At 26.2% G+C, this 13,419-nt stretch overlaps 2 protein-coding genes across 2 annotated transcripts; one reads left to right on the top strand and one right to left on the bottom strand.

Annotated features, from left to right (window-relative positions):
• Positions 1 to 1,016: 1,016 nt before the first annotated feature.
• On the top strand, positions 1,017 to 3,968 carry LOC137811747 (uncharacterized). Its single transcript, XM_068613580.1, has 7 exons — positions 1,017 to 1,264; positions 1,461 to 1,526; positions 1,619 to 1,668; positions 1,819 to 1,883; positions 2,973 to 3,064; positions 3,548 to 3,619; positions 3,698 to 3,968. Exons 1-7 carry the CDS (start codon positions 1,262 to 1,264, stop codon positions 3,734 to 3,736), a joined length of 387 nt encoding a protein of 128 aa, XP_068469681.1. The 5' UTR covers positions 1,017 to 1,261; the 3' UTR covers positions 3,737 to 3,968.
• Positions 3,969 to 11,122: 7,154 nt separating this feature from the next.
• Positions 11,123 to 11,566, bottom strand: LOC137809430 (secreted RxLR effector protein 161-like). Its single transcript, XM_068610542.1, has one exon. The coding sequence runs from the start codon at positions 11,564 to 11,566 to the stop codon at positions 11,123 to 11,125; it is 444 nt and encodes a 147-aa protein (XP_068466643.1).
• Positions 11,567 to 13,419: the final 1,853 nt, after the last annotated feature.

Genomic DNA, 13,419 nt, shown 5'->3' with positions numbered 1-13,419 from the left:
ATAAATCACATTTTATATAAATAGAAAAGTACTATTTTTAAATATTTAAAAACCTCACAATAAAACAATCTAAAAAATACTACAACAACAAAAATATAACTTAATTAACCATAGAAAAGGATTTTATAAAAAATTATAATAAAAGATAAGGATAAAATAAAATGAAAAATGTTTAGTATTGGTCATGTCCATGATCCAACCCAGATAATATTTTCAATGTTAATTAGATATAGTATATTCTTTTATTTAAACAAAACTGAATCCAATCACATTTAATAAAATATTTTATTAGAACTTAAAAAATAAGTATAACCTGATTTACTCTAATAACTAATATATAAATAGAAAATTTTATTTAACTATATTTTTTTATACTGGTTTATCATTATTTATATAATTTATATTTTATAAAATAATAAACAAACTTAAAACTTTCTTAAAATTTATGATGATTTGTTTCTTCATTTTAAATATTATATATATATATATATATATATTAAACATTGTACAATAAATTTCTTTAAATACTAATACATTCAAATGAAAAATGAGAGTAAATTTGAAAATAAGGGATGCTGACATGACTTTCCCTCTACATGTATATCCCCTTCCTCTCTCTTTCCCACACAACCATAGATCCAAATAGTTGATATCCTCTTACTTCTTGACCTGTAATCATTACATCCATAGAAGCAAACATGGAGTTAATAATTTTTTTGTAGTGTAAATTAAAAAACACATTTTTTTTCAGCAAAATAAACAACATAACTTACTTTTAATAAAAAGAAAAAGAAGTAAGCTATAACTCTATCTTGAAAAAACATAAACTTATTTTCTGTATCTATCAACATATTTTTTTTTAAAGATCTAATATTATAAAAGATAGATATTTTATTTGATGAAAATCCACAACATTACAAGAAGATTCATAATAAAATTTTCAAATATTTAAATTATATAAAATTTAAAATTAAAAAAAGTTATAATAACTATATTCAATATCTTGAAAGATTCTCACCATTCTCTAATTTTATTCTCAGTTAGATATGTAATCATACATTATTCCTTATCACTATCATTTAGTATATCTCTAAATTAAATTTTAATTATTTAAAATAACTATAAATAAAATTATATCAGGATTTAAAACAATCCGATTTGATCATTCACAAAGAACCGCTTATTGCTAACGCGAACTCCTCTTCCTCCTCCTGCTGCATCATCAGAGACTCGCTAGGGTTTCTTCTGCACACCCAATCAAATGGTACGTTCCCAATTCTCATTCCATCGTTAACAATCTATCTACTCTCTTCTGCCTTTTGCGCTTTTTTTTTTCTTCCAACAAAAATACTCAATGGAATCGCTCGTAAAACTATCTTTTACCAACACTTTTCGGTTCTGCAAATTTTAATTATTATTAATTATTAGTTAATTAATTAATTAATTGTTTTCTGCTGCAGGCTGATCCTGAGTTGGAAGCAATTAGACAGAGAAGGATGCAGGAGCTTATGGGTCGCCGAGGCGGGGTTAGAGATAATTGCTTTTTACTTTATTATTTTTTTTTCGCTCTAGAGATTGATAATTTTCGTGTAATTATTTTATTTTTGCTGATTTGTAGGCAAATCAACAGAACCCTGAACAGGAAAAAGCTCAGGATGATGCAAAGAGGTGTTAGTTTATGAATATAGTTTTTTTTTTTGTGTTGTGTTAAGCTGATTATTTTGCCTCACAAACTTGGGCGTCTTTTATTTGTGTTTCTTTTTCTTGCACTTGGAGTAAAACTGATTATTGATATGGGTTGAACAACAATTAATTTAGGGAGGCGGAGGAACGAAGACAGATGATGCTTAGTCAGATATTGTCTGCTGAAGCGCGAGAAAGGCGTAAGCAATTTTGCTGTCTTAGTGAACATATGCACAAGAATGATTCTCCTATTTCCTTTACAACATTGGTGAATGTTTGTGTTAAAAAGTACAAGAATGTCTTTTGTGCTGTACTGCTGGTAGAAGATAAAAATTAATATTTTGTGGTTTGTGATGGTATATGTCAAAATTTCAATTCTTTTCTTAGTCGTGCATGCATCTATGAATCTAGAGACCCATGTTGGGGTGGTTTTATTGATGTTATATATTGTAGGTGTATTGTCTTCTTAAACTTTGTGTGTTTAGTATTTGTATGATATCTGGTATTGTGAATACAAACTATCTACGCAATATATGCACACTCATAAAACAAATATATAAGATATTTGTTTTACTAGACGTTGTGGTTCCATTTCATTCTATATATTTTGTTGTGACTGAAGTCTACCTGCAAATTATATACCAAAACGAACACTGTTGAAAGAAGGTATTAGTATACGTGGGTATAACTAGTAGATTTTGTGCCTAAATAAGTTTTCATCCAAGATACGTACGAAGTGTTGGAAATCTTATAAAGTGTTTTCAAGATCATAGATGGATTTAAGTCCCCATCTTCCAAAACAAAATTATCTTTCAAGACTGCTCGGGTACCAGTTACATGAAAAGTAGCAACTTCTTGCATTTTCGCTATCCATCAACCTTCTGTTCTTTTATTTTCCCTGTGTGCGCACTTCCTGCTAGGTACCTTGTGAGGATGTCATAGGATGATAGGAGTTGCTACCTACAGTGCAAATTTTTCCCCTCTCTGTACATTTAAGATTTTAATACTGCATTTTGGAATGTGCCGTATCGTTTTGGTGGATATTGAAGTTGAATTTATAGTTTTACTTTGTAAAATAAATAATAAATAATGTAGTGTGTAATTGGAAAAATAGTGTTGTATGCAATGCATAAGGTGTAATAGGATTTATTTGTTTAATTGGCTTTTTGATTTGTTTTTGGACTTCATTAATCATCATCTTGGTATTATTAAGGTTTAGGGTCAATTAATTGGGCTGACATGATTAGATTTCTTGCATTATTTCAAATTTCATCTTTCTTTATATGTAGTTGCTCGAATTGCTTTGGTGAAACCTGAGAAAGCAAGGGGTGTTGAAGATGTTATACTGAGAGCTGCTCAAATGGGCCAGATAACTGAAAAAGTATGTTGGATCTTGTTTTCTGCTGAGTCTTCCGTTCTTGGCGCCAATTATTGACAATATTATTAATTTAAACTTGATATACTTTATTGTATAATATATTTTTGTTTGATCATTGAAGTTGTAGTTGTATCATTTATTTTTTTACCAACTGATAATAGGTCCTCAATCTATAATTGCGTGCTATGCAATCAAGTAACAACTGTTAATTAGGTTTAGCGTTCTAATCTTTCATGTGCTACTCAGGTGGAATATTAGTGTAGCTTCTTGTGGTAATCACTTAGGTAGGTATAAGTGTATAAAGGGATTCCCAATGCATGAGGCAGCCACTTAGTGGCGTTTGGTCCAAGATATGGACCCCGTGAGGTCACAAGGCAACAACTTTATCGTTGTGCCGAGGCTTACCCTGCTAGATATAACATCATAACAACTTCATCAAATATCAATTTATCTACCATGCCTATAACACACTCGTGCCATATGTAGGTTTCGGAGGAAAGACTCATAACACTGCTGGAGCAGATAAACAATCAAACCGCAAGGCAGACAAAAGTTACAGTAAGTTGTAGAATATTTGTTATATTTTCTGTTATCGTTTTCTGAAGTATTTACCATGTTATTTTTTTGTCATTTCAGATACAGAGGCGCCGAAGTGTTCTCGAGGATGATGATTAACTGTCACTGTTTCTTCAAACGGTGTGCCTTGAGTATTGATTTCACGCTTTATTATGTATTTTAGCCACAAAGTATTGTAAAAGTGGATTGTTAAATTTATCTGTTTCTGTTTGAAATTTTGGTTGACTTATCCTCCTAATTAAACTATTATTACTTTGGCTGATTCATTTGTAAAACAATTTCTAGCATGTGGATGGCATCTCACAAATTACATGTTATAATGTTCCACGAAGTTTTTTTTTTTTTTCTATTTCACAAATGCTGCATTCAACGAGCATGGCAGAGGATCACTGTGATTGTTTTAAGGCTCTAACTGGGTTAAACCGCTCTTTGTAAATAGTTAAAAATAAAATTATTAATAAAAAATATCTTTTTATTCATTTTTCTCATTCCAAATCATTTCACTTTTTACTCATTTTTTCTTTTGTTTTTCCATTTTTCACCTTTTCACTTAACTCCCTAGACAAAATAAAAATTATAGAATATCAATAAAATTTATAAATTGTATTATTTGAAGGTCAAATTGATGTTTATTTTCAGCAGAGCAAATAAAAATTTGTTTAGGTTTGATTAATAATTCTTGCCTCTAAAAATTATTTTTTATGTGATTCGTCATTTTTTTCTTCAAAACAATCTTCATATAAGACTCTTTTTGTTAGCGATCTATTTGTTTTCTCGATAGCGGAGATTTTGTTTTTTTTTTTAATATTTTATAGATTTATAATATGATGAGTTTTTTATTTGATTTTTTCTACAAATATTAAATGCTAAATTTCGATGTTTATATGGATTAAAAAAATAAGTAAAATGATACTTAAAAGAATGGCAACTAGTAAAAGTATTTTTTTAATAAGAAGTTTATAAAGGATTCGTTTAAAGTAATAAAAAAGTATCGAAAGATTTTCTTTTCGATATTTTTTGGAATAAAAAGGTTAAATAAAGTTCTTGTGATTAAATCTATTTTCTTCCGAGGATATAAATTATGTTAACTGTATATTTCAAAGCCTAAATTGATTTTTTAATGGATGTATCCTGCGGGATAGGTGACTGAAATGAAGTTTTTTTCCCTCCTTTAAACCATTCTTTTCTTCCTCCACCTTCATTTATTTTGAAATTTTAATTTATTTTATTCTTAAATATATTCATACCAGTGAAATCATCATTCCAAATATATTCTAAAGTATATACATATACATTTCAGAATGTCCTATCTGAAATAATTTTTTCTCACTGTTATAAAATGATCATTCCATTTGATATTGTTTAAAAGGTAATAATAGATTCACCATCCATATTTTTTATGCATAATTTGTAATATTATTATTTTAATATTTTTTTTTATATTATTTAATTATAAATTTATTTTTTATTATATATATTTATATCTAAATATATCACATCAAGAATTATATACGACAGTAAAAATATTTTCTTATTTAAAAAAAATACATTTTAAAATACCTCTTTATTTATAATTTGAGGTGAGTGATATGACAATTTTTCTAATAATTTTTAGATTGGATTTTCCAGAGTGAACTAAAATTTTAAAAGGATAATGTTATTCATTAAATATAATTATGGGGACAGGAAAAAGACGATGAAATTTAAAAAGAAAATTCTTAAAAAGTGCCACAATAGAATAGAGAAGAAGTTTTTGACATTTTTTATAGTATACTATTGCATCTTCACCGTCTATAGCAAATTATAATAAATAAATAAGACAGAAAACATTAACAACAAATAATTTTATGATAAATTGGATTGAATTCTTTCTGACAAAAATATAATAAAAAATAATAATAATTAATTGTTATATTAATTAATTAGATATCAATTTATAAACTTTATTAATAATAAAAACTAGTTTAGATATAAATAATTTTTTTAATCTTTAAAATAGTATATAATTTTGTCAATAGAGAAATTCATTATTTTTTTTTCTGTATACTTAACAATTATTATTATTGTAATAATACTAAAAAAAATATTATTATTTATGTTTACTTATATAGCTTCTCAGGTCTTAAAATAATTTTTAAATGGTATAATATCTAATATATTTTACTAATGGAAATTTAATAAACATCTAGGTTACACCCATTCTATAAATTTTTTTGACATGGACCTGATGAATGTTGGGCCATAATTCTTCATTGAGTAACTTTATTTTCACCCATCAATACATAATAAATGTGTAGGATTGGTTTATTTGACACCTTTATTTTTTTATGAATTGTTTGGTTACATATTATTTTGTTGACCATGGTATTTTTGTAAATTATTATCATTTCATTTTTGTTGCATAATATTTAATTAAATAATAATGACAACTGACATATATAGAGTATTATTTATAATCATAAAACTTCTTTGTAACATCATCATTATCAAGTTGACCACTTGTAATTTACTAGAATTGGATTAAGTCAAGATTTTCAATGCAATCTTAAAATGGACGCAATTAATTTTAATTCAATTTTTACAGATAACAACAAATTAAACTGAATTAGCTCGCTTTTATATCTTTATATTAAAATATTACAGAAACAAAATTATAATTACTGGAATAACTATTAAAAACGGGTTTGCTTATTTAATTAAAAAAAAAACTTGTCATTTTTAATTTTTATTTTCAATCTACTTTTTGAAATATAAAAACTAAAATTTAAATTACTAGAGTAACTATCAAAAAAATATTATATTAGAATGCATGATATATATTAATATATATATAAACAATTCTCATAAATAATAATTATAAATATGATATTAATATACATATTACACACAAATACTAATTATAAATAATATATGAATAATCTTAAAAATTGATTTTTTTTTCATACTCAAATATTTAAGTGAGATGTATACATATAACAAACAGTTAGCATCATACCTATCTGTGCAACGCTAATAGACAAAAATGCACTTGCATCACTAAATAATGTATATGTTCCTTTCACGTCTTCTAGTTTCACAACTTTTAAACAATACAAAAAATATTATTTTATTATTTTATGTATCGCAATCATGCATTATATTTTTTATTTTATTAACTTTCCATTATTTTTAATGGACCAGATCAATTTCATTTGTTAATTCCATATAGTATAATGAGTTCACTAAATTAAACCATTTATTTCTACCATTTCATACTTCACCAATAAATATATTTTAAATTGGTTTTACTCCAACTACCAGACAAACTCAACAATTTTGTGTTTTAATCTATCAAAATTTAGACTTAAAATAATATTGATTAAACCTGTAAATATTTATTTAATATTCCCTTCGACAATGATTAAAGTTTTAAACTTTTTGAAAAAAAAATCTAGTTAACTGAAATTATTTTCCTTATTTATTCCCAAATTATTTTTTCTGTCTATTATATTTAAAGTGATGCATTTAATAAAGACTAAGATTTATTATTTTTTTAATATTGCGCATAAAAACTTTGAATGTATTAATTTAATATTTAAAATCTAACAAGCTTCAAGATTGAGTATACGTTTCTAACACATGCTCAAATATACAAAATGACGTTAATTTTATCAAAGACATAAAGCTACAATTATAGCTTCTTTTTTCTTTCTTTAATAATATTTTTTTTTCTTTAATAATATTTTTTTTTCATGTGATGACAGATGATTGTTGTTACTTTGAGGTGTCAGCCTAACTGAGATGTCAAGTTGCATAGTGATGCCTAACATGAAAACTTTATATATAAAAAAAAACATATAAAAGAATGTGTAACCAAACATGTTATAAATTCAATTGAAGTTTAATATAAAAAACAAGACACCTATGTGCTTATATAAACTAGATGATGAATTGAAAGTTTTTTATAATGATACATGTAGGATTTTTTCTCTTTGGATCTCAATTGTCTCTCCTCCTTTTGAGTTACATGTAAAGTTGAGGTGTAGAGATTCAACCTCCTTATTGACATGTAGGATTTGAGAAGAGAATATGTGTTTTTGTTTTTAATGTTTGTTATATTCATGTGAATTGTAGTTGTACTATTTGATTTTGATTGAATGGTTTATGTCATATAAAATTGATAAGATTTTCTTATTGGAGGTTAGTAAACTAAACATTATTATATCTTAACGTCTTACAACTTCGTATGATTTGGTGAAATCCAAATAACTTAAACTTGTTTTAGAACATGTTGAAATTTGGAAACAAGGGATGAAAACATGTTTGATTTTGAATAAAATTGACAAGAAAATGAGTTGAAAGGAGAAACATTGAATTTTACACCATTTGAAGATTGTTTATGGTGTGTTCATATATGTATATATCATTCGAGCAACACAATTGTCACTTAAGAAATATTAAAGTGGTGGAAATTTAATTTTGTTTCAAAGTCTCTTTGTTCAAGCATCTCCAAATATTATTCAAGTAACAATATTGAAATACTTAAATAGAACAACCAAGTTTGAAACCAAGTTTGAGTGAGGAAGAGACATAATTATTTCTCTCTCCTATGAGAACATATTTATTCAAGGAATGAAGAGACTTAATTAATTTTTTCTCCTAATGAACTAATGAGCAACTTGTAATAGAAGGTGTAACATTATGATACTTAACTTTAAAATTTTTATATATAAAATAAAAATAACTCCAACTATAAATTTGGACAATAACTATTATTGTTAGTATCCATTATCTATATTTTTTTATATATCTCTTAAAAATATTCTTTACAAGTTTTTTCTATAATCAAACATCAAGATTTGACATTTCTAAATACACTAAAAATAATAGAGCAGGTATTCATTTGACGAGAAGATCAAATACTGTAATACATATAAATGTAATACCTGTAATACATATAAATGTAATACAAATTGTTAATTTTTAATTAACCATTGAAATTAGGTACTTTATCTTTAATTGAGTTTGTCAATCTTGAGAAATAAATCTAAAACGCTATAGCCATAAACACTTATAAAACTAAAGAGCTTGTTTTTTTGTTTGTTTATTTAAAATACTTATATTATGACATAAAAACTTTTATAGTCGTTTGTTTGAAAGAGTATACGAAAACTTGTGAAATGTTCACAAGTTGTTTTCAGAATAACTAGTTTACAAAAATAGCTCACTACTTCCATGAAAATAATTTAATCATATTTTTTCAACTCCTTAAAAAAACTTTATATAAATATTTAATGTTTTTTGGAATTTAGATGAATATATGAGTTTTTCAATAACTATAGTTGGAAATGACACATTAATTCAGTCCTAAATCAGCTCCAGTTTTCATGCCTATAATCACTTTAGAAAGAAAAATAAAATGATGAACATTTAAGGAGTAACAGTTGTGAAACAAGTGTTTCAAAAACAAAAGTAATATAAACCCTCACAAGCCCTGCTCTTTGTCTCTAGCGAATAGATTAAGCATTTTGGTAAGAAAATTATTTAAAAGTAGCTTTTATTTTCACATGAATCCAAACACGTAATAACTCTTTTCTACTTTTGTTACAATCAGATAGAGAAGTTTCCAACCTTTTATGCACTTCCATTCCATTTTCACACCAGATTATTGGATTATAAATTATCTTGGCTTTTAAAGTCTTTGGACTAATTTGAATTTATACCTACCTCAATCATTGGTTTGTAAAATAATATTGAATATATAAAGAGTTGGTAGTTAAAATATTAGTATTTAAAAATTATATTTATTAATAATAATATTATTTTAATATTAATAATTTTTTTTAATTTATAAAATATATCTAACTTATTAATTTAGTTACTAGTTATTTTTTTCTTTAAAATTAATTTTTATTTAATATTTTTTAAATAATTATGTTTTTTAGGTTAGAAAACAGAATAAAACTTTGATCTTTACATCCGTGTCTTATAGAAAAAAAGAGTTTTATGAAGACGATAAATATTGTGTATGGTGGGGCTTAAAGAGTGAAACTTATGTATCCCTTATATTGTTGTATTAGGGTTCAATAAAAAGAAGGGGTTTAGAAAATGTTTTTACTACAAGAAAATTTGTTACTAGAAAAAATCCGTAGATCAGATCAGTATGTAATCTTGGCGGACTGAGGCAGAAAATTGTTACCATTCTCTTTACTGCATAGCTAGATGGAATTCTTTTATGGTCATGTCCGGGAAAAAAAATGACTATGATAGGTCTCATCTCCTACTTATGCTAAAGGGAATCTTAAAGTCCTAGTATAACTCTACAGTCTAAATAAAGTTTTGTCGTTAAACAGGACTCCTTACAAATCTCCAAATTATACACATACTTAACATTTCATGTAAAATTAAAGCGTATTATAATAAACAATAATGCACATCATCATAAGGATCTTACAAACTATGATTCTCACATTCCATACATCAATTATAATAGAGATAAACACTTACCTTGATCCATGAGAGTCCCTATGTGAGCAGTTTCTTTTTTATCTTCTTTTCTCAATCTATCTCTTGCAATTCCTTTCTTTGTCACATTTTTTCTTGATGGTTAACTGTGAACAACTTCCTTTGCAAAGACAAAACCTGTTTCTATTCTTTCCCAATCTTCATCAGATTAGGTTTTCATTAGTTATCATAATATATATATATATATATATATATATATATATATAATGAGCCTTTTATTTTATTAAATCATATTTAGACCTAAAGCCCAAAATATATTTCATACATGTGTCACATTATAAAATTAATTTACATAATTTTTTAACATTCTTCCACTTGACTCATATGAGCTATAATACTTTCATGATTTAATAATTACATAAATCATAATGCGAATTGAAAGGCCTTACGTAAATTGGTTCTATCATCAATCAAAATCAAGGAAAAATAATAATAAGAGTCATGGCACTTACATGTCATTTAATCAACACATTTCTTTCCATATACCACTATATCATTCTTCTCCTTAATATGACTTTATAATGAGAAGTCCATAATGAGTTCAAACATAATGTCATTTTCATCAACAATAACATAATTTCATTTTCATCAACAATAACATAATTTGTTTTTCACACCATAATTTGCATTTATAACAACATTCATCATTCACTAGTACACATAATGCCCATATTCTCAACATGACCAGTAAATGTTTTGGACGGTAACCCTTATGATAAAGGGTCAACAATCATAAGATCAATGCTAATATGTTCTATTGACATTATTATATGTTTTTGAACTTCCTCTTTAACGATAAAGTATTTCAATTCCATGTGTTTAACACCTTTCGAATACTTGTCATTTTTAGAAAAGAAGACAACTGCGAAATTATCACAATAAATTCTCAGCGGCTTGACAATATTGTCAACAATTTCACGTTCTAAAATAAAATTCCACAACCAATTAGCCTGAACTGTAGCCTCAAAGCATGCCACAAATTCAGCCTCCATGGTGGATGCAATATGACTGCTTCACACTTTTCCATGAAATCGCTCCTCCGGCTAAAAGATACACATAACCAAATGTGAACTTTCTTGTATCCATACAACTAGCAAAATCTGAATTTGTATATCCAATCACCTCAAGATGATCAAATTTCCTATACGTAAGCATGTGATTCTTTGTCCCTTGTAAGTATCTTAAAACTTTCTTTGTAGTTTTCCAATGATCTAATCCTGTATCACTTTGGTATCTACCAAGCATACCAACTGCAAAGCTAATATCTGGTCTTGTACATGTTTGTGCATACATCAAACTCCCAATAACAAATGCATAAGGGATATTCTCCATCTGCTTCCATTCCAAATCATTCTCTGGACATTGCATGAGACTAAATTTGTCTCCTTTTTGTATTGGAACAAGAGATGCTGAACATTTATCCATTTTGAATCTCTCTAAAACTTTATTAATATACTTTCTAAGACAAGTCTGACAGTCTTTGTGATCTATTACGAAATATTTCTATTCATATCACATAGTATTTATATTTCATTTCAAAGTTATTAGAGAGAAACTTCTTAGTCTCTCTTAATAGACCAAAATCATTAGTTGCAAGCAAGATATCATCAACATATAGAATCAGAATTATAAACTTGCTCCCACTGACATTCATATATATACACTGATCAACAATGTTTTCTTAAAATCCAAAGGACACAATAGTATCATTAAACTCAAGATACCATTGTCTGTAAGCTTGTTTAAGCCCGTATATTGATTTCTTAAGTTTACACACCATGTGTTCCTTTCCTTCTTCAGTGAACCCCACTGGTTGGTCCGTGTAAGCATTCTCTTCTAAATTCCCATTCAAAATGGAAGTTTTACATCCATCTGATGCAACTCAAGATCATAATGAGCTATTAATGTCATGATAATTCTAAAGAAATCATTCTTAGAAACAAGTGAAAATGTTCCCTTATAATCAATGTCATCCTTTTGAGTAAAACTTTTGGCAACATGTCGAGCCTTATAACATTTGGGTATTGACATGAGAGTCATATTTAGTCTTAAAGACCCATTTACACCTAACTCTCTTACATCCTTATGACAATTCCATAAGGTCCCATACATCATTTTGTGCTATTGATTTAAGCTCATCTTTCATAACATCCAATCACTTATCAGAATTATCACCATTAATGGCTTCTGAAAATGAAAATGGGTCATTATGAATGCCTAAGTCATTTTCTAACTCTTGTAGATAAACCACATAATAATTTGAAATAACAAACTTTCTTTCTCTTTGAGATCTTCTTAATATTATTTATTGTGGTTGTTCTACTACAAGTTCATTGTTAAGCTTATGATCATTAATTTATTGTTTTTTTCATCGTTGAGTGTTTCAACTACATTAGTAACAACTAACATACACATATGCATAAAATTAAGCATACAAATTTATTCCAAAATGTTTCGTACCCTGTGAGTTTTACCACAATATTAATTGAACAATTAATTAGAAATAACAAGCATAAGTTTCATGATTTCATATCATCATAAATTTTTTTCCAAGATAATTTGAACTGCAAATCAAAGCATCATATCTTATTCAAAGATAATTATTAGTAAATAATAACAATCTTTTGCTTGTTGTGCCGTTAATTTTACATAAGACATCCAACGAATGACGAATTACATCTATTTGAATAGAAACAATCTTAAACTAATTCTCACATGATATTCTTGTTAAATGTTTCTCATTTGATGTACTTCTTAAATATATTAAAACTTTTGACATTATTATTGTCATAAAAAATTACGATAACTTGGTAGTAAATGTGTAAATTTGCATCTAATAATCTATGCTTAAGAACTTTGACACGTTAACGTGATAATTTACACAAATTTTAATTTTTTGATAAAAATGTATTTTGAAGTACTAGAAAATTTAATTTTAATAAATTTTAAACTTATAAATTTTTATTTGCAGATAAACTATTTTAATAACAATTTTTGTACTTTCAATTATTATATTTTATATATTATGTATTTACTATTTATCTTATATATCATCTTAAATTATTTTTAATCAAATTTAAAATAAAATAAAAATGCCACACATCTAAGTCAATATCTTACTTTTATTGTATCAATTAATACAATGGTTAAAGAATAATATAATATAAAAATCATAATATCAAGTTCAATATTAAAATAATAAATTAAAAATAAAAATTATATCATTATTAAAATATATAGTGTAATGTAAAATAAAAAAAATAATTATTATGTATCAC

The sequence above is a fragment of the Phaseolus vulgaris genome, chromosome 2 (assembly GCF_000499845.2).
Source record: "Phaseolus vulgaris cultivar G19833 chromosome 2, P. vulgaris v2.0, whole genome shotgun sequence".
In the NCBI taxonomy this organism is placed as follows: Eukaryota; Viridiplantae; Streptophyta; class Magnoliopsida; order Fabales; family Fabaceae; genus Phaseolus; species Phaseolus vulgaris.
The sequence above is the reverse complement of the archived record's forward strand: the minus strand, read 5'-3'. Positions and strand labels throughout refer to the sequence as shown.